Source organism: Episyrphus balteatus, chromosome 3, assembly GCF_945859705.1.
Source record: "Episyrphus balteatus chromosome 3, idEpiBalt1.1, whole genome shotgun sequence".
Lineage (NCBI taxonomy): Eukaryota > Metazoa > Arthropoda > Insecta > Diptera > Syrphidae > Episyrphus > Episyrphus balteatus.
Window position 1 is genome coordinate 121,404,633 of NC_079136.1, and position 21,588 is coordinate 121,426,220.

The 21,588-nt window shown below is 30.9% G+C and overlaps 1 protein-coding gene across 3 annotated transcripts in view; it reads left to right on the forward strand.

Moving 5' to 3' along the window:
* The first annotated feature begins 201 nt into the window (after nucleotides 1-201).
* The window catches only part of LOC129913906 (probable serine/threonine-protein kinase DDB_G0267686), a 155,865-nt gene continuing 134,478 nt past the window's right edge, over nucleotides 202-21,588 (forward strand). For all 3 annotated transcript variants that reach the window (XM_055992878.1, XM_055992879.1, XM_055992880.1), the window contains exons 1-3: nucleotides 202-420; nucleotides 6,241-6,405; nucleotides 6,465-10,564. In XM_055992878.1, coding sequence (XP_055848853.1) covers nucleotides 330-420; nucleotides 6,241-6,405; nucleotides 6,465-10,564 — 4,356 coding nt within the window. In that variant the 5' untranslated portion in view covers nucleotides 202-329. The remainder of the gene's footprint in view (nucleotides 421-6,240; nucleotides 6,406-6,464; nucleotides 10,565-21,588) is intronic.

Here is a 21,588-nt window from a genome sequence, read left to right on the forward strand (position 1 = left end):
TTTTATTTCTAATTTTCGTTCTTTTTTTTTTTTTTGTCTTTTTTCAGAAAGTGCCGACGACAACTTATCGGTGCCTTGAACTTGAAAAAAAAAAACTTTCAATTAGAAAAAAAAAAAAAAATTGTAGATGTTGTGTGTTTGTGTTGTTATTTATTTTTTTTCCTACACAAAATCTAAACGTCAAAATTGACACACATCAATGGTAACTACAGTAAAACGGTTGATAAACTTAACGAAAGAGAAAGTAACGAGTGATTAAAAAGTGTTTTTTTCATCCTGGATTTGGAAAAGAATTTAAACCAAAAAATTATAGAGAGCCTTCAAAAGTAATGGAACATTTGGACTTGGCTGGAGTCATAACGACTCCATCGTCAAATTGGCATTTACCGGCATTTGAACCAACACCATTTGATCAACAAGGTGAGTTTTTTTTTTCGTTAAGTTTTTTTTTTATTTCAAAAATCCTATTAATTTTCTTCTTTTCTCTCAACAAAAAGAATTTTCAATTGAATTTATTGACCATGAATCATGAGTTTTAATTATTGTGGAATTACTAAACAATTGCGCAATTTAAAACACAAATATTTCCAATAAAATGTTTATTTGTTTTTTTTTTTCGTTCTTTCTGTTTTTGTTATAATTTTATTGATGAAGATAAATAAATTTATCGACACAAGATTAAGGTGTTTTTGAGGTATATTTTTTTTTTTTTTTTTTTTTTTATATATCAGAAAGTGCGAGATAGAAACTTTTTTTTTGTTTAGATAAGCAAGAAGTTTTATTTTTATTTTTATTATTTGTTTAATGTAAGAACGATTAACCTTGAGGGTTTACAAAAGATAAGATAAGAAGTGACTGCAACATTGTGTAGTATATAAATTGAGAAAAAAATTAAATTTCAAAGTTGTGTAAGTCTTGTAATCAATTTGTTTTATGACATGTTTTATAGACATTGTTCAATAAAATCAGGTTGAAAATACAAGGTCAAAGCAAAATTGTAAACGTCAGTTTATAAAAAAAGGAATACCTAATTTTAATATGGCAGGAACGGCGTAGGTACATAGGAGTATTTGCAGTAAAAACCTGGTCATAAGTCGATTTTCTGAAAATCTAAATTGACACCAAAAAGTTTGGCAAAGTTGGTGCAAAATAAACATGTGTCAATATGCTGCACTCATTTTTTTGTTTTTCGATCGTGTCTTGTTAAAAAATGAGTTCAAAGTTAACTGTTATATCCACCTCATTTTTATTTGAATGCGAAGTATTTTGGTAAGTGTTATTCTATATGCGATATCGAAGTGTTGTGATAGAAATCTAAAAAAAATTTAAATGGAGCATTCTTCTTCAGTTATTTATTAACGATATTAATAAAGTTTTGAAAATGTTAGATGGTTTTTTCTATTTTAATTCGGGCTTAGAACTAGTATCTAAAAACTTGATATTTTTGGTAAGTTATTATTTGAACTTTAATGATTTTGTTTTAGTGTATACCCCGTTATTCTGCGATGAATTGAAACTTATGAGTAAGTTTATATATTCTTTAACACAATGCAACAAAAATTGGGTGCTCTTAGGTGCTCTTTGGAGAATTGAGGGTCAATTAGTTTTTCACTTTCTGATAGAAAATACTCCTTACTTTATGCAACGTTTTTTATTTTTTAAATTAAATTTACTGATGTTATTAGTGTATTTTATTTTGAGTGATCTTAATTAAAGTTGGGAAAGAGAGAAAAAAACTGAGAATTGGGTATTAGGGATGAGGAAAAAAAATTGAGAAAAATAATGTCGACAGGCGGAGTACAGGCCATTAATAAATTTTTTTAGTTTTTGGTAAAAAAAATAAAAATAACAAAAACTAGGTTTATATTGTATTTTCTTGTAGAAATACTCATTTTAAACAGAAATAGTAACAAAAACCACGAAAAATAATTATGGCCAGGTTTTTGACGACAATACTCCTATGTGCGGCGGTCGTGAACCCTTGACTCGATGACAAAATTATGATACTTTAAATAGGATATGTCTAGGCCGTTTCGTCGTTTTAGAGCCAAACTATCATAATAATGTACCATAAAATTATCTATGTGAAAAAAAAAAATCAATATGTTCATTAAAATCTATGTACCTACTGTAGCGAAGTTTTCACTGTTTTGCAACATTTGCTCTTTCTAACGTGCATATTGAGTACCTACAGAATACACTGAGGGAAAAAATAAATTGAAGTTGAAACGTTTTTGTTTCAAAGATGAAAATCAATCAAAAATTAACCTTTTTTCCACGTTGATTTTAAAATTTTCATCTTCAACGCAAAATCATTCCGAATAATATAGTTAAATCAATATGGTTTTCATTGATTTTACGTTGTTTTATGGTGGCTTTTCCCTCAGTGTATAGTACAAATCTTGATTTGTATGTCGTAACCACCAAGTAAATAAAATCCAAAAACTTTTATTTTGTCTTAAAAAGTCTTAAAAATATCCTAAAATATATTTAATTTTTGCGAGAAGTTTTTTTTTATAAATATGGCGGAAAGGAGAACTAAAGGAGTAAAGAAGGACTAACGGTGAAAATAAAAAATCGTTCGTTCAACAAAAGTAAAACAAATTAGCCTAGGTCAATTCAAGGTTAATTATGATTTTGGTCCTCGATAAACCTTTTCCAGCAAGATTCACACAAAAATTTGGTTCCAAAGTCGTTATTTTTAGCTACTATTCTGGGAGTTTTGCTCCTTAAGTTTTAACGGTAAATATTTGTAATGTTGGCAAAGAAGAGTAGTATGCACAAGGAATGTAAGTCTTAGTCTCAAATTTCAAGAAAACTAGTCGCGATTAAAAAATCTATTTAGTGAACCATAAAGTGTTTTTTTTTTTTTTTTTTTTTTTTAATTTTCCTACAAAGACTATTCAACTTCTTGAAATCTGCTTGTTCGCTTACGAGAAAGTGCGAGAAAACAAGAAGTATAGTTTAACCTTATTTGCGGCAGTACACACAAATATTTATATCAAAATCGTTAAAACATTTTTTGATAGAAGCAAGTTTTTCTATTTTAGTTATATGGCATTTCTCTCTATACCTTTTGTTTCGGTCATACAAAAATCTCAATTTCCCTTCTAGAATTAAAACTTAAATTAAATTTCGAGGTTTTAATCAAGATTAACATTACGATGGTGGAGAAGTCCAAAAAAGTGGCTTTCGTCATAACTCATAACGTTCTTGTCGGTCTGTGTGTCTGTGCATTATCGTCTTTTCCTTCTGTACATGAAGCTGAAGGTTAAACGGGTGGACCGATTTTCTTGAAAATTGGTGCATATAATTTTTACACAATTCGCAAGGTTGTTTTTTTTTTTTTTAATATCTTACTTATAAAGTGTATACTTGCCATACAAAATTTTTGAGTTATTGCAATTTTCTCAAAAACGGATTTAACATTCGGATAGTGAAAATATGGTGCTACCATTTTTTTGCGAAAACTGAAATTTTGGTTTTTTTTTTATGCTAATCTCGTTTAAGGAAGGACCGGTTTTATTCAAACCATACACATATACATTTCTTATCACTTAAAAGGATTGTGTTTATTAAATTTTCAAAAAAAAAAAAAAAAAAAAAAAATACCAAATCGTTAAAATTCTTCCATTGGTAAGCTAGTATCTATGGACTTTTTATTAACATTTTTATTTTTTTAATTCGAGTACTGATCCTTTCTTTGTTAAAAATTCGTTTTCTCAACGAGAGCTGAGAAATTGGCACCGAATAAACATTTTATCTGGTCCATAAAAGAAATAAATATGCAAAAAATGTTTCTAGGTCAATATAAAATAAAAATAAACAATTTTCGAAAATATAAATATTTCAAAGCTTATCTCTAAATTTACTCATAACACTTTTTAAAATTCTTCCCAAGACAGAAATTGCGACTTAAAGTTTCGGGTTGAAAATGACCATTTTTAACTATTTAATTTAATCCCGATTTCAACTATTTTTCTCTGAGTGTAGTGTACGAGTAAGTCAAGCTACTGTTGCGTCAAAATATTATTTGAAACGAAATTGTTGATATTTTATTACGTCACATCAACAAAAGGAAATAAATTGCACGACTGGGGTCGCACGTACTTGCTCTTATGCTTAAAGTAACTATATTGTTAAAGCTTTTTATTCAAGAAATTTAAAATTCGATATTTTGAAGAAATTTCATAAGTAGTATAAAAAAATTAAATCTGTTTTTATAATTAATAAAACTCCGTTTTAAAATATCTTAAAAAAAAAAACAAATATGCCATTTTATTTCTCGTATAAAAAGGTATTTTTAGAAAAAAAATTTTGAAAATTGTAGGAGCCGTTTTTTAAAAAAATAATTTTTTATATATAAAATTTTTTTAACATTTTTCAAAAAAAAAGTTGGTATGCCATTTTGAAGAAATAATTAATTTACACATAAAAACTAAATTTCAAAATTTTTCATTGATCCGTTTTCAAAAAATTGATTTTTCAAAAAAAAATTTTGAAATATTTTTTAAAAAACCAAAAATGCGTTTTTTGAAAATTTTCTAAAATTTTAATATTATCTTTAGTTACACACTTTTGTATAAAAATTTTCATTTAAATCGGGTTAATTTTGTACGAGATATTCAGAAACGAAAAAAACCGTTCTATGACAGGTACCGTTAATAACGGTACAAAAAATATTTTTTTTATTTAAAAAGTTGGCCCTTATGTGTAGTATTACACACAAAAATTTTAATCAAAATCGTTAGAGCCGTTTTTGAAAAAAATTAACTTTTCTATTTCCGTTATATGGCAGGTACCGTTAGTTTTGGTCATAAAAAAAAATTTCAATTTCCCCTCTAGGGAATCACCAAAAACTGCTAACTACCAAGTTTGAAGAAAATCACTTCACTCGTTTAGGCTGCAGCTCCAGATAGAGACAGACGGACAGACAGACAGACAGACAGACAGACAGACAGACAAACAGACAGAATTGCCGGACCCACTTTTTTGGCATTCTCCATCATCGTAATGTCATGTAAAATTGTTATCTCGAGTTCGATTTTTTTTACGAATCCTAAACTTGCCCTATAGTACCTATATCGCAAGTAATTTGAGCTCGAATCTGAAGTCAGAAAAATTCTATCACATCACGTTTTTGACATATTACCATGCCAAAAATCAGAAAAATAGCATTTGCGACGTTCAAAATTCAATATCTCAAAAACTTTGCACATTAGAGCTATTCTAGTGCTTGATTCAAATTAAAAAGGTCAATGACCATAAGAAAAGTATAATTTGGTTTCTATGGAAAATTATTTCTCGCAAATATTCCTGTCATTTACGGAAAAATCAATCTTAAAAATCGTTTTTTTTCAATTTTTCTCAATATTTTCTAAAACAAAAGTATAGTTTTTCCACACAATCTTTAAAAAACGGTCCTAAGCTTAATAATTGCATTCCAAACTTTTCAAAAATCAAAAATTTTTTCGGTAACTTTTTTGATTGAAAAATAGGCTATTTTTTCAAATTAAATTCGTCAAAAATCCAAAAATTAACTTTTTGCTCAAAAAAAACATTTTTAATAGATAGAAAACATAACAAAGTACTTTTTAAGCAAGTTTTGTTAAAATCCAACTATTTTTGTAAAAGATAAAAATAAAAAAATCGTATTTTTGCATTTTTTCAATATTTTTGAGATTATAGAAAAAAATTGTTTGAGTAAAAGTTGTAGACATTTATACTACCTACAACTTTTGCATTTGACTTTTTTCGATAGGACGTCTAATTTTGACAGAAATCGTAAAAAAACATGATTTTTGACACCCACCCCCCTTTTTCGCCCACCCACCCTCTTTCCCCCAATTTTTTTGTGGGCAATTTATTTTTCCCCTTTCATATACCATTTATCCTAAATTTTCCCACCACCCATATGCTGCTAATAATTTTTTTTATTTTCAAAAATTATTGGCACTGGTCTATTTGTTTTAACCTGATTTTCATTCTTTGAGTTACAAAAATAAATTATCAAATTGATTACATCTTCATGTCTTCAAAGTTGAATAGGTAAAATAAATCAATACTGTTCTAGTTTTTTTTTATCATTAATTTTTAAAGTTACAACTAGTAAATATTTAAAAACACAAATTTGAAATGCGTTTTCAAAAATTTGTAATCTAACTCAATTTTTTAACATAATATGATATATTTAACTAATTTTTTCTCTGATTCAAAATGTTTTTACATTTAAACTTCCAGATGCCATCTATTTATCATCCTCCCGTCCAATGCTCGAGCCAATTATGGAAGAAACCTCCGAAGATGAAGAAAGCATTCACAATAGTTGGTCACAATTCGAAAACAATAGCACCTGGAGTTCTGAGTCCGAAACTGGTTCTGTTATACGAATCGAATTAAATCGAGGTAAATTCTTCCTCAAAACATACTTCAACTCCTATCTAATGTAACCTTATTTCTTCCAGATCCCGATTCGATATCTGAACGTGATTTTGCATGTCCAGCAAAACGCCCTAGACGTGATGAATTCCTTATCGGCGGCCTACTTACATGCCAACCCCTTCTAGACGATACTCAACTCCTACGAAAATTCCAACGAAACGACCTTCTTAGCTCTGCAATCGATAAAATCACATCCAACGAAACGAACTCACTGACAAACTCACTAAATGGCGGTGGAAACAGCAGCAATAGAGACAGTGGACATCGAAAACGTTTCGATGAATTCTACTGTGACATGGACAGTCCCTCATGTAATTCCCTAAGTCGATCTTCATCTCTAATACAATTTGAAAGCCTCGAAAGGCAACTCCTTAATGAACAAGGTTTATGTTCATCACTTGGCAACTCTTCACCATCGTTGCTAAGTTTCGAAGGTGGATGTATTGAAAGTGGCTCAGGAAGTGGCTCCAATTCAAACCGAGGATCAACTGGTTGCCTTAAAAGATACGAAAGTTCTGATAGTCGACTTCATCAAACCTACTTTGATCTCGATAAAATTGATTTCGAAACAAATCTTCACTTCACCTCGACTGCAGCTAGCAAATCGGACTCAGAATCATCCAGTGATAATAGTGTAGCTTCTCACAAGCTCCTTAGCGCCACAGGTGCAGCTCATACTCGAGCCTTCCTAAAAGGTGGCAAAAGCTCCGCTGAAAACCTCAGTGAAGACAGTGGCTATTGTGAATATATTCACTCTGTAATGAGAGCGAAATCAAAAAGTATACCGAATTTTGAAAAATTCTGCGAAGAAGATGAATTTTACGATCATCCCGTGGCGGTAGCTTCTGTGGCTAACACCAACAAATCACATTCCAAAATCCACCAAACAGAGGATGCTCCCAAAATAGCTACAGCGAAAGTGAATAGCAACGGTAGTGAAGTGAAGGAGCTACGAAATGATGATGCCGATGATGATGCCGATGATGATGATGATGATGACGACGATGTAGACAACAACGATGATGATGATGATGATGAAGAGCATGTAGAATTAATCGACGGAGGAGACGAAGACGACAGCGACGGCGACTGCTGGTATAATGGCGATAAAAATAGCCGCCGGTCACCGTCCTCTTCATCGCCGATTTCCTCCGACGAATCATCTTCAGCTACATCGCCTCTTACCCACACATCTAAATCCACATCGCCATCGTCTTGCGCATCTGCCTCGTCGTTCACATGGCGGCCAGCAGTTTCAGTTATATCGCCGCCAGCGGCAATGGCCACAAGCAAACAGCAACAGCGCATTATGGCCGAACAACCACAACCACTACTACATCGATCAGCAAACCGATCATCCAGTTTGCCAGACATTCGCGGCGAAGAAACAGCTGCTGTCGGTCATCATAAACATCATCCACAGCAGCCGCATCAACTTCAACAGGATCAGCATTCGTTCGATCGGTCAAATAGCACGGAACGTGTTGCAAGTGTTCCCAATGATCTCGATCGTATCGATGATCTTCATCACCATACTCATCCAAATCATCCACATAATCATTTGAATCAACAGCAGCAGCAGCAGCAACATCATCATTCTCATCGACAGCGCCGATCATCAGCGGCACAACGTCGCCAACGGACCGCCCTAAGTGCCTCGAGTTCGTCTGATCTTGATGAAGATCAATTATTGCCTACATCGCCGCGATCGCCATCGGGTTTTGTAGTAATTCGAAGTAATAGCTGGAAGCGTTCCCGTAATTCCAACGAAAATTTGAATTCCTCGACGACCTTTCAAAGTGCTCGATCACTCCAATCAATCGGATCAACTGGCAGCGGCAGCGGTATCGGTTATATGAATGCCAGTTATAGTAATCTAACATTGCTCGATTATTCCGGTCGTCCTCGGTCAAATCGTAATAGTTTATCATTGGTCAGTGAAGAGTGTAATTCGAATTCGAAGAGGAATTCCCGTTGTAATATGGCCACTGTTGTGAGTGATCAAGAAAATGAAGATTCTCCAAAAGAATCCGATGAAATTCATCATGTTCAATTGACTATTCGAAAACCTCCTCCTCGTCGAAATTGTTCAAAATCATCAAAGTCTTTGTCTAATAAAATCACTACAACTTTTGATCAAGATCCAACATCCCTTAAAACTAGTTATGCCCAAAGTCTTGAGAAATGTAATTTCGACCCTAAAGAACTTTCTACCAATGATTTGACACGAGTTCCACCAAAACGTCGTTTCCATGCGGCAAATAAAAAACAACGAGTTGGCATAGTTTCATCGACACCTAATTTGAATGCCTTCACCCATGAGGACACCGATGATGATATGTTTGTCTCATCTACTCACACTTCTATGCAACAACTTCCAACCACTGAGAAGCGAATGGGTATTTTATTACCCGCCGGATCGAGAGCTTCATTCGGTAGCAAAGGTGTCAGTTTTTATCCAGTTGTTTCGAAATACACCTGGCAGGAACAAAGTTCCGAAGAGTGCAATGACACTCTTGTCGCTCCAACATCACCCGATGAACAAAATGACAACGACGCTACTGTTATCGAAGAGAGTCATCGCAAAGTCGAAGAGAATGAATCCAAAGAGAGCGAAATCGAAGAGAAAGATAACATCGCAAAAACATCGCATAACAAAGAGAATAATGAAAAAGATGAAGAGACTGCTATTAAAGAGAAAATTACGATCACTATTAATTCTGTTGTAGCGACTGCAGCTGCTGCTGCAAAGCCACCACCGCCACCATCATCACCGGCACCGACACCGGCACAGTCTGCAAACATCAGTCTTAAATCGGCTATCGTCGAGCGAGGTAGTGACTGTTATCGATTGTCTGGTAATAATAATGTAAATGTCAAACCGCGTCTAGTACTTTCTGCATCCAATAAATTGATTAGTGACAAATTAGATAATAATAACCCCCCTCAACGACCAGCTACACCGGTCCCCCATATTTTAGTACAACAACCAAGTTGTTCGACCTCATCATCAGTGGACAGTGAAATGTCAAAAATGTCAAATTACCCAGTAAAATGTTCGGCAGCAAGTGGCGAATCGAATTCGCTCAATAATAACAATGAACTTGTCAAATCGAAATTTAAAGCTGACGAAAAGCATCCCCAACATAAAGGCTTTTTATCACGTTTTGCTAATGGTTTTAGGTTTTCTTTGCGACGTAATAAGAAAAAACAACAACAACAACAAAAGGAAGCCCAATCTCATAGTCAACTTCCACCGATTGCTCCGCCATCATCAAAGAAACATCAAATCGCCGCCGCATCGAATTTACAAAATTCGCCCGATTTCATTTATATCCCTTTGAAAGGTCCAATTCAGCATCCATCTGCTGCGAATGGAACACCCTGTACTAATAATGGAAAAGCCCCCTCCTCACCATCACCTTCCAATACAAGCAGTAGCAATAGTTATAGTAACCACGTGTTGCTGTCAAATAACAACAAACAACCAGGAACAGCAGTGGCGTTCCAGAAGCCACCCCGTGTTGTAGGGGTATGCGAAAAACGCGCAAGACAACATGCGCTTGAAAATGCTACCAAATCGATTGATGAAGCATTCTTGGACAATGAACGTAGTTATTATGATTTTAAAAATCAGTTGAACGGTGTTACGAACGGTTACGGTTGTAATACACAGCAAAACGCTATGAATAATAGTCATCAGATTGGAGCGACAGCTCCACCTAGTGGTGGTAGTGGATACCATTATTATCAATCTCCACAACAACAACAAATAAATCATTGTAAAATCGGTTTGATTGAGACAAATCTCGATACGCACGAGACAAAAATTTCGGGTAAAACACGCAGTTTGATGGAATTGGGACCTCAAGTGAAATATAATTTCTCATCGAAGAGAAATACATCGTCGTCGTCGTCGGGCGGTGGTGGTGTTTATGGGGATGATATTGATGATGGGAATGATGATGATGGGGATGCATTGTTGGATGATGATAGTGGGGTTATGGGTAGTGGAGGGAATAAAAAGTCGGGGGGAGTGATAAGTGGACATGCAGCAGCAGCTAGAAGACCACACAAGAGTATGGAATTTTTATTGGATAAAGAGAATCAGAAAAATGTTTTGGTGAGTGTTCAAAAAAATGTTTACTTCTTTTTTTTTTCAAAGTTACATAGTTTTTTTTTTTTTTTATTTTTACTTTTATAAAAAAGGATAAGGAAGGATGTGAAGGAAGGAATTTCTTTAACAATTTTTATCATCTTAGTTATTTTCTCTCTTTTGAAACTATTTTTGATTCAAAAATGTGTAGGAGAGAAGAAGTAGGTGGATTCGTATGTCCTTTTTTTGATGGGAAATTAAAAATTGTATGTTGTAGGCAGGGTTCCCAGGTTTTCAAAATAAAAATCCCCTTTTTTTAACACCAAAACGTTTATTTTTCCCCTTTTTCGTAAAAAAAATTCCCTTTTTTACCAGAAAAAAATATGCAATTATTTATTTTTTTTATTTAAATTTTTTTTTAAACATATTAATTTTGTAAATAAGACATAAGTAAAATTAACAAAAATCAAAATTAGCTCAAAGTACATATTATTTCATTTTCAAACTAAAAACAGTCAAAATAAAATTTATGAAGTATGGAACTACTTTATAAATTTTATTCTAAAATATCAGTGCTAATATAATAAAAATAAAATGCACGACTGGGTCGCACGAATTTGTTTTAAAATAAAATTGGTATGCCATTTTGTAGAAATCACTAATCAACATCTAAAAACAAAATTTCAAAAAAATTCCATGACCCGTTTTCGAAAATTTGATTTTTCAAAAAAAAATTTTCAAAATTTTTTTAAAAATCCAAAAATTATTTTTTTTGGATATATTTAAATTGTATAAATGCTTTTTCACAAAAAGTTTCGTTGAAATCGCATAAGCAGTTTAAGAGATAATCGGATTTGCAAAAAAACAAACGGTTCTATGGCAGGTACCGTTAATAATGATTTTTAAACAAAAAAATTTTCATTAAAAGATAGACCTTAGCTTAAAACTAACATTTGAATTTTTTAAACAAAATCGTTGGAGCCGTTTTCGAGATATTTCAATTTTACTAAAATCGGTATATGACAAGTACCGTTATTTTTGGTCCAAAAAAATTAATTCCAAAAACCCCTCTGGAGAGTCGCCAAATAACGTTACATACCAAGTTTAACATTAATCGGTCCATCCGTTTAAGCTGTAGCTTCGTTTACAGACAGACAGACAGACAGACGGACTTCCGGGACCCACTTTTTTGGCGTTGTCTACCATCGTAATGTCATGGAAAAATGTTATCTCAACTTTTTTTTTTTGTACGAATGCATAACTTGATATATATAGTACCTATATCGCAAGTAAAAATGGATATTATTTTCTATATTTAATGTATTTTTGTAAATCATAGAGTATTTATGCCGACTAAGGCAGGCTTTTTTTTTAACAACGATGTCTTAAAAATGTAAGTATTTTTTGTTTACTTTTATTTTTTTTTACTGCAGCGGCTGCAAGTACAGATTCACTTAATGAAATATTTTAATGAAATATTTTAAAAAATCCACTTAGAGTTTATTTCGATATTAAATTTTATTTAAATTGATTCCATTGTAAGAAGTTTAAATTTTTCCCCTTTTTAGATATTTTTTTCCCTTTTTATCCCCGTCCCATATTTTACCCCCTTTCGTCTAAGAAAATCTGCAAAAATGGTGATTTTCCCTTCAACCTGGGAACCCTGGTTGTAGGTTCTTATTTTCTCTCTTGCAATAATTAAATGTGAGTTTTCATTCCTTTCTTCTTTTTCTTCATTTATAGGAATTTATTAATTCTTGTTATTGACCAAATGGATAGAAATTCCAAGAAACTAAAAAGGTTGTTTTGAAAATTGACAAGGTTATACAAGTTCAGAATAAGGATAGGTTGGTATTTGATTAACAATTCTTTTGAAAATTACTTTAAAAGTTATTTTAGAGTTCTTTTGGTTTTGTACTAGTTTCTTTTGTTAGATAGTTGATGCTTGAAATATTAATTTTTTTTGAGGAAATACCTACTTTTTTTTCAAATTGATTGGTAAAAATATTAACTGTTTTGTAAGGTCGATTTATCTAATGAAGAAGTGATAGTTTGGCATTTTTTTTTCTTGCAAGGCGATATCAATGTTTAACAAAAAAAAAAAAAAATAATCTTTATATAGATATAAATAAAAGGAGAGGTAGACCTTTTTAGTTCGAGTAATGTTTAAAAACTGCCGAAGCTTTTATTATTTAAAATTGAGATTTGTTCTTAAAATGCTATGTTTATACATTCTTTGGTTTCAAGTTGCAATGTGGGATTTTAGTTTTGCTTCGTTTCTCACGATTGCAACTTTGCCATGTTTGCAAATATTTATATTTGATTATTTTATTACATTGAAATGAGAGTGGAGTTGTTTACTGTAACTATATGCAAAAATTTAAATAATCAGAATATGAATCGAAAATATTAGAAACAAGAAATTGGGCACATTCAGGAAATATTAGGAACTAGACATTCAATTAACTTAATATTCTGAACGGAAATTTAGTTAAACGAGTAAATCGAGCAAGGGAGATTTTTCTTGTCTAACTTTGGAGTCAACTTTCCTATAGAATTGCCTAAATAAGGTTTTTTTTTTGACAGCTTACTAAATATTTAGTTCCTAACTTTTTCTGAATTTAATTATATTTATATATAATATAATTTTTTAGAGATTTTAATTTCTAGCCCAATGGGTTTCTATGTGAATGTACTTCGTATTTTTAAGTGTTTTTTTGGGACAGTTTCAAGAAAAAAAAAATTATCGGAATAAAACTTGCAATTTTTTTGCTTTTTTTTTAACAAGAATTTAAACATCAAAATTCTAACTTAAGGGGAAAGAGATTTTGAGTCATATGGTTTTTTTTTTGTTTTTTGTCAACCAAATGTAATGTACTTTTCTTTACTGAGCTTAAATTGCTTATATTGAAATCGAATTTGATGGATCAAGAAAATTTGTTCGTTATGTCCGGTAATTCTTTATAATCGATTCCGTAATTTTGTTTTCATTCAAAGATTTCAAGAACTAATACGTAAGTCGTTTTAAGGGATTTAGACTGTATACTTCGGATAAAATAATAGGAATTGCCAAAAAAAAAAACAGTTGATACTAAGTTGGAAGTAAAACAACCCATTCGTTAAGGATGTTGTTTTTTCAGGCATAGTATTTTCATTCTTAGGTATCGGTTTTGATAATTTTTTTTTTTTTTGTTGAACCAAATGACATTCGACATTGAGTACCTGTTGCCCTTTTTACTTGCAATATAGGTACTATATATCAAGTTATGCATTCGTACCAAAAAAAAAAGTTGAGATAACATTTTTCCATGACATTACGATTTCAACGAAACTTTTTGTGAGGAAGCATTTATACAATTTAAATAGAAACCAAAAAAACAAATTTCAAAAAAAAATAATTTTTGGATTTTTAAAAAAATTTTGAAATTTTTTTTTTTTTTTTGAAAAATCAAATTTTCGAAAACGGGACATTGAATTTTTTTGAAATTTTGTTTTTAGATGTTGATTAGTGATTTCTACAAAATGGCTTACCAATTTTATTTTTAAACATTTTTTCCAAAAAATTATTTTTAAAAATTAGTTTTTTAAAAAACGGCTCTAACGATTTTGAAAATTTTTTTCTAAAAATACATCTTAAAATATCAATCAAAACTGCATACTTGTTTTGGAAATCAATTTGATTTCAGATTTTATTTTATTATTTAAAAAAAAACGAATTTTATTTTTTTTTTTTTCAAATTTCTATATAAAAAATCTTAAAAATTTAAGCAACTTTAACTCTAAGAGCATTATAATTCACAAACAATTGGAATGTCAGGGAAAATCGAATTCGTGTAAATAATTTAAGTAAAAAAAAAACTGTGTTTTATTTTCATTTTTTTTTTGCAAACGACTATAGTTCACTTCATAGAAAGTCTGTTTTGTAGAAAAATGAAAAATTACACGGTGTAACACTCAAAATATACGCGGGCGGAGACCTATCACGTTTTGTAGAGCTAGTCCCACTAATTACGAAACTGTATTTAAAAAGTCCCTAACACCCCCAAAATCTGGAGTTAGGGGCAAAAACGGTTTTTTTTTTACCTTCACCCATTGAAAAAAATCTAGCTTCGTCAAATTTTTACCCATGTTCGATTTTTTTTTAAAGTTTCTGATAGGAGATAAATATACCTTTTCAACAATGTATAAAACATGTAACTCGGTTAAACCACTTAGAATTTATAAGCTGTCAAATTTTAAAAATTCCATTTTTTTCGTCATTTAACCAACTTCGACATCAAATTAAAGTATATATTTTCACAACAACATGCTGTTTTAAAAATATATTCTAAAATAATATTTATTTCCAAATAAAACGAGGTATTTTTTATGAAAATCAGTTTAAAATTGGCTTAGAAAAAAAAAAAATTTACGATTTCAACCCAGATACAGAAATTCGAACTTTTAGGTATAGAACAAAAATGTTGTTTTGGCACGTAGTAGGATTTGATAACAGGTTTTTTTTAGAGAAGTTCAATACAAACTTTTTTTCTTTGGGAGGGGGGTCTATCTCCCCTTGTTTAGGTGGGAGGGGCAGTTTTCTAAAAAAAAATTATCAAAATAAAAAAAAATTATTAAAAAACAACGGCAACACTTACAGTAATAAATGATACCATTTCCGAAAGGCAAAATTGTACATTTAATTCTAAATTTTAAATCAATATATTATAACCAATAGTTTTTGAAATAATCGATTTCAAAGTTAAAAATAGACGAAAAATTTTTTTTTTAAATTCATTTTATACTATTTTTGTCCAGACTGTGAGTTTTAATAAAAAAAAATTACTCACACAGAAAACTGCCTCAATTGATTCCTTATCGAACAGCGAAAACTTTATGTTTCTATGTCTTCTAGTTTTTGAGAAAATATAAATAATGTACAATTAAGAACTTAAGTATATAGAAAGTGTATAAAACGTTCTTTTTATAGTGCGAACCAAAAGTAAAATGAGCCTTTTGGTGGAAGAGTGATTTTTTCTTTAGTGAAGGAAACTAAAATATTTCCGAATAAAATTTCCGTTGAAAACCTCAACATTTCCCTTTCCTCAAATAACATTAAAAATAAGTGTATAGCTTTTATATATTCTTGACTCTTATCGTAATGTAACATTGTGATTAAATTTCAATCAGTAGGTATTACTGGTCTTTGGTAATGATAACTTGTGTTTTGTTCACCCAAAAAAAAAAAAAAAACACTCTTCCACCCTTGGTTTTTTGGGATTCATTTTTACCAATTTTCGCAGGCGTATATTATTTTTTTCATAGTTTTTCTTGTAACTAATTCTGGAGTTCATCTTATATGTATGAAAAAAAACTCAAAATAATTTTGTGGACTCTTTAGATTCTTTTTCATCAAGTTCAAAAAAAATAGCAAAAAAAAAAACACCTTTCACGAAAAATATTTTTATGAACTAAATGGATTCTTTGTCCCCAGCTTCATCTAAAACTCGCATCTAGAATTTGTTCAACTAATTCCCAATTTATTTTTTCACCTTTTCTTCTGAAATTTAATGGTTTTTTAAGGCTGTATTAACTACTGCAAAGTGAACATTTTTTCTAATTTTATTTTGTACACAAACAATTTTTGAAAATTCGGGGACATGTCAACGAAATATTGACCTACTGGAATCGATAGTTCCTTATTTAAACATCATTAACCACCCTCTGGCTGTTTTCTCTAGAAATATTTTTAATTTAAAAAAAAAAAAAAAGATTTTAACACCAATATTTTAACTTGCGATATATGTAGGTACTATATATCAAGTTATGCATTCGTACAAAAAAAAAAGTTGAGATAACATTTTTCCATGACATTACGATGATAGACAATGCCAAAAAAGTGGGACCCGGAAGTCCGTCTGTCCGTTTGTCTGTCAGTCTGTCAGTCTGTCAGTCTGTCAGTCTGTCAGTCTGTCAGTCTGTCAGTCTGTCAGTCTGTCAGTCTGTCAGTCTGTCAGTCTGTCAGTCTGTCAGTCTGTCAGTCTGTCAGTCTGTCAGTCTGTCAGTCTGTCAGTCTGTCAGTCTGTCAGTCTGTCAGTCTGTCTGTCTGTCTGTATAAGGAGCTAGAGCCTAAACGGATGGACCGATTGCCTTCAAACTTGCTATGTAGCAGTTTTTGGTGACTCTCCAGAGGGGTTTTTGGAATTAATTTTTTTGGACCAAAAATAACGGTACCTGCCATATAAAAATTTCGGAAAAGTTTAATTTCTCGAAAACGGCTCCAACGATTTTGTTAAAAAAATTCAAATGTTAGTTTTTAAATAAGGTCTATCTTTTGATGAAGAAAATTTTTTTGGAAAATCATTATTAACGGTACCTGCCATAGGACCGCTTTTTTCAAATCTGATTTTCTGCCAAACTGCTTATTGTATTTCAACGAAATTTTTTATACAAAAGCATTTATATAATTTAAATATAAGCCAAAAATAAAATTTTGAAAAAAATAATTTTTGGATTTTTAAAAAAAATTTTGAAATTTTTTTTTTTGAAAAATCAAATTTTCGAAAACGGGACATTGAATTTTTTTGAAATTTTGTTTTTAGATGTTGATTAGTTATTTCTAAAAAATGGCATACCAATTTTATTTTTAAACTTTTTTTTTCAAAAAATTATTTAAGAAAAATTAGTTTTTTAAAAAACGGCTCTAACGATTTTGAAATTTTTTTTTCTAAAAATGCACTTAAATTTATAAATAAGTTTCTATATAAAAAGTCTTAAAAATTTAAGCAACTTGAACTCGAAGAGCAAGTTCGTGCGACCCAGTCGTGCATTTTATTTTTTCTAATTTTCCAATTTAAAAAAAAGACCATTTTGAATAAAAAGGATTTTTGAGCGTGCGATTTTTTAACATGGTCATTTAAGATAATTGTGTTCTTTTCTTCAAAATGGCCATCTTTAAAAATTTTAATTTTGAAGAAAGAAATATTTTTGGATTTAAAAATAAATAAATAGAGTAGGCTTTTTTGTTTTGTTTTTTTTTTTTTTTTTTTTGTTTGTTTAAAAGTTCGTGCTGTATGGGATACAGATTTTCAAGACCGTCTCTTTTGAATTTTTTTACTATGAACTCTTAGGAACTTGGTATACATTTTTTCGATCATTTTACTTTTGGTTAAAGATTCTTTTGGAATAGGTCCATTTTCTTCTTCATGAGCTAATAAAAACCCACTCATTACCTACAATTGTATCTTAAATTGGTGACCCAATCTTTAACCCATTTACTTCATTCTTTAATAATTTGAATCTGTTTTTTTGTGTGTAACTCAAAATATTAAAGAATCTTTTTGTTTGCCAATAAAACATCCGTTTGTTCATTACACCCGCATGAAAATCTTCTTACCCAAATATTGTAAATCTAACAATAAATTTGCCTTTTTTTTTCAAAGAAAAAATCCTTGTTAAAAGCCTACTATACTCATTCCATGACATTATCTCATCTCTCCTAATCGTTGTTGCCCTTTGCAGAAGATACTTATTTGTGTTGTCTTCCTCCTCCGCAACAACAACAACAAAAAATCCCATAATTCTTATTCATAGCAACATACAAAAAAAAAAAAAAAAAAACGCTAACGCACTTTATAAATTACCATATAGCTGAAGAAGCACTGTTTTTTCTTCCTTGGCACAAAATTCTTAATTCCAAGAGTATAATCAGCAATTCAAGACAATCATTCTACTCTCCACAACCTTCTTCTTCTATTAAAATCTCTTCTCTACCACCCACTTAAAATCTACAATGAAGCTTCAGAGCGTAGGGTCTATTTGGGCTTCACAACATGATTCGCTTTTATTCAGGCAAAAAAAAAAAAAAAAAAAAAAACTAGGAACTGTTCTGATTTTGTTTTTTTTGAAGACTCTTTGGGGAGTGGAATGCGAATTAACATTACCTCCACTTCTCTTCCTTTAGTTTGCCATGCGTCGGTCGGTCTTCATCGTGCGTCGTCGACAAGAATCATAAAGATCAAGATAAACCATCCGGTGCTGTTCTGCTGCTGGGTATAAAACACAAGGAAACTCACAGAAGACCAATTCCACTTGAATTTACCATAAATGAATTCTTTAGACGAAATGGAGTATAGGCAAAATCGGCTTCTTTTTTATTTTGTTGGGTTTGGGTTGATGTTGGTGGTTCTTCGCGAATTGGCAGAAGTTTTTGCCTGTGTTCATTTTTATTCTTTATTGTTATTTTATTATTGAAACCCCTGTGGTGGTTTTTCTGCTGTCCAGTTTTTTTTTTTTTTTTTTTTTTTTTGAAGTTTATTGCTCCATTTTGCAATATCAGCGGAATCGAATTTGTTAGTCTTTATTAACATAATTCGGATTTTATTTTTTTTTTGTTGTTGTTTGTCTTTTTAGTTAGAAGTTTCAATTTGGATCGATTTTTTTATTTGTTTGCTTGTTTTTCTTTTGTTGTCAAATTTTGAGGCATTTGTTTTGTTTTGGGGTCAAAACTTTTTTTTTTTTGTTTAGTTTAAAATTTAAGCGATTTTTTGTTTGGTTGGATTACATATAAAAAGTTTTTGAGCTTTTATTTATGCAAAGCTATGTCAATATTGGTAGATAAGATTAGACTAAATGTAAAGAAAATACGTCGTTAAGCCATTTTGGAAATTTTTTTTATGTAATTAGATCACATGATTACGTTGAAATAGGTATTATTTATCAGCGCAGTCAAAATTTGCAAATAATTTTGGATGAAAGGGTGTTTTTTCGTTCAAGGGACATGAAATATTGAGCGTAAATTTTAATCGCAGATATTTTTGTTTCTTAACTAAAAAAAAAAAAGAGACTTTCACTCAAAAGCTCATTTTATTTTTGGTTCCCATAACATCTAGCTCGACTAAATGTACTCAAGTTTTTAACGAATCATTGGCTTTTTGGGACAAATTACAGAATTTATTTCACTTTGAAAAAACACCCTTTGGTCCAATTTTTTTTTTAATGAAAATTCTTTATTCTTATTTTCTCCTAAAATGCAACGTTGCTACCAAATTTTATTTGGGTGTCCCATTAAATTTTTTGTTTTTTTTTAAATAAAAAAAAAAACACCCTTTAAACCATGATATTCTTATAGACACTTAAGGTTCTTGCTTCCAATCTCAAAAGCAACATATTTGCTAATGCATATTTCAATAGGGTACCATTATTATTACTTATAGTCTCCAAAAGATCAACATTTTTTTCTACACCTAAAAAAAAAACACCCTTTAAAATTTATAGATTTATTGTATTCGCAAATCACAAGGCAAAGACAACGTTTAAATCAAGTTTTAATAGGTACCATTTATACCAATGATTTTAGTGGACTTATCGCGGATTTTCCTTATTTTCCAAAAAAAAAAAAAACACTCTTTTGAAAAAAAAATATTTTTATAAACACTTTAGATTTTTTTAGATTGGTGCCTGTGGTAAATCAAGCATTTTCACTTGAGTACCATTTTTCTCAGGTTTGTTATAGTTATTTATTTAACAGAACTAAATTGCTAGTTATTCAATTACATTTTATAAACATAGGTGTGAAAAGATATTAATTAATTAATTAATTGCAAATGAAAAAATGTTGATTTAAATTTACAAGAACTGGTTATTGATTTATCAAACAAATTGTTATACTTATTATTGTAGATATTAAATAATTTAAACATTTTATTTAATGGAGAGAATTGTTCATAATTGGTACGATAGCTTGGGATATGTATGCTGTCCGGTATATACCTTAAGTTTCTTTGAGGAATATTAAAGTTAATACTAGACAGAAGGTGCAAAGAGTCTATTGTACCGTTGATTATTTTTACAATGAACACGAAACATAGATAGGAACGTCTGTTCTCAAGACTAGGTAAGTCAATTAGTCTAAGTCTGTTCTCGTAAGGTGGGAGATCATAAGGATTGTTCCAACCTAGTCCTCTGAGTGCAAATCTAAGAAATCGCCTTTGTACCTGTTCAATTCTATTTTTATGGCATTCATAGTGTGGTGACCAAACTTGACAGGCATATTCTAAAATGGGACGAACAAAAGATATAAACAGCTGTTTTGTAACATAAGGGTCGGAAAATTGTTTTGACTCTCTCTTTATCCAACCGAGAATAGAATTGGCTTTATTGGTAATGGAGTTGATATGCTGAATAAATTCGAGTTTACGATTAAATGTCACACCGAGAACAGATATATCATTTTCACCAGATATGAATGTATCGTTAAACATATAATTAAACGAAGTAAAAGACAACTGTATTAGTCCTTTCTTAAAAATGAAACAAGTACGACTTTTACTGTGGGAAAAATATAAATTAAAAAACCCACATTTATTATCTCCGTTTCTGAAAGACTAACACATGACCTGCACGTCTGAAGGACGTAACAAGACTCTAGATAAAAATACATTTCAAACAAGAATTTCAAAGATGGTTGTCTTCAGCGCTGAATTAGGTGTTGACTTCAGTGCTGACATGAATGGCCAGTGTTGCCATTCGTAACAACAACTTTCTTGTAAAACACATAGTTTTACATTTATCGACGTTAAGAAACAAACAGTTACGTGTGCACCAGACAAAAAACGAATTAAGGTCGCATTGAAGTTCTTCACAATCACGAGAATTCGAAATAGTTTTGAAGATTGTCACATCATCAGCGTAAATTAGACACTTAGAGTATTTTAAAACATTTGGTAAGTCGTTTATAAATAAAATGAAAAGAACGGGACCCAAATGACTACCCTGTGGAATTCCGGAATTGATCTTGAATTTGTTTGATTCACAGCCATTAAACAATATAGAGTAGGATCTATCAAACAAATAAGATTTTATCCATCTCACAAAGCATTCACTAAATCCCAATTTTTTTAATTTGAAAAGCAGAACACGGTGTGATAGCTTATCAAAAGCTTTACTGAAATCAGTAAACACACAATCTATTTGTTTTTTATTTTTAAAAGAGTCAATACAATTTTCAGCCAATTCTAATAAAAAAGTTACTGTTGAGCGACCTTTTGTAAAACCCTTTTGCTGAGGAACAA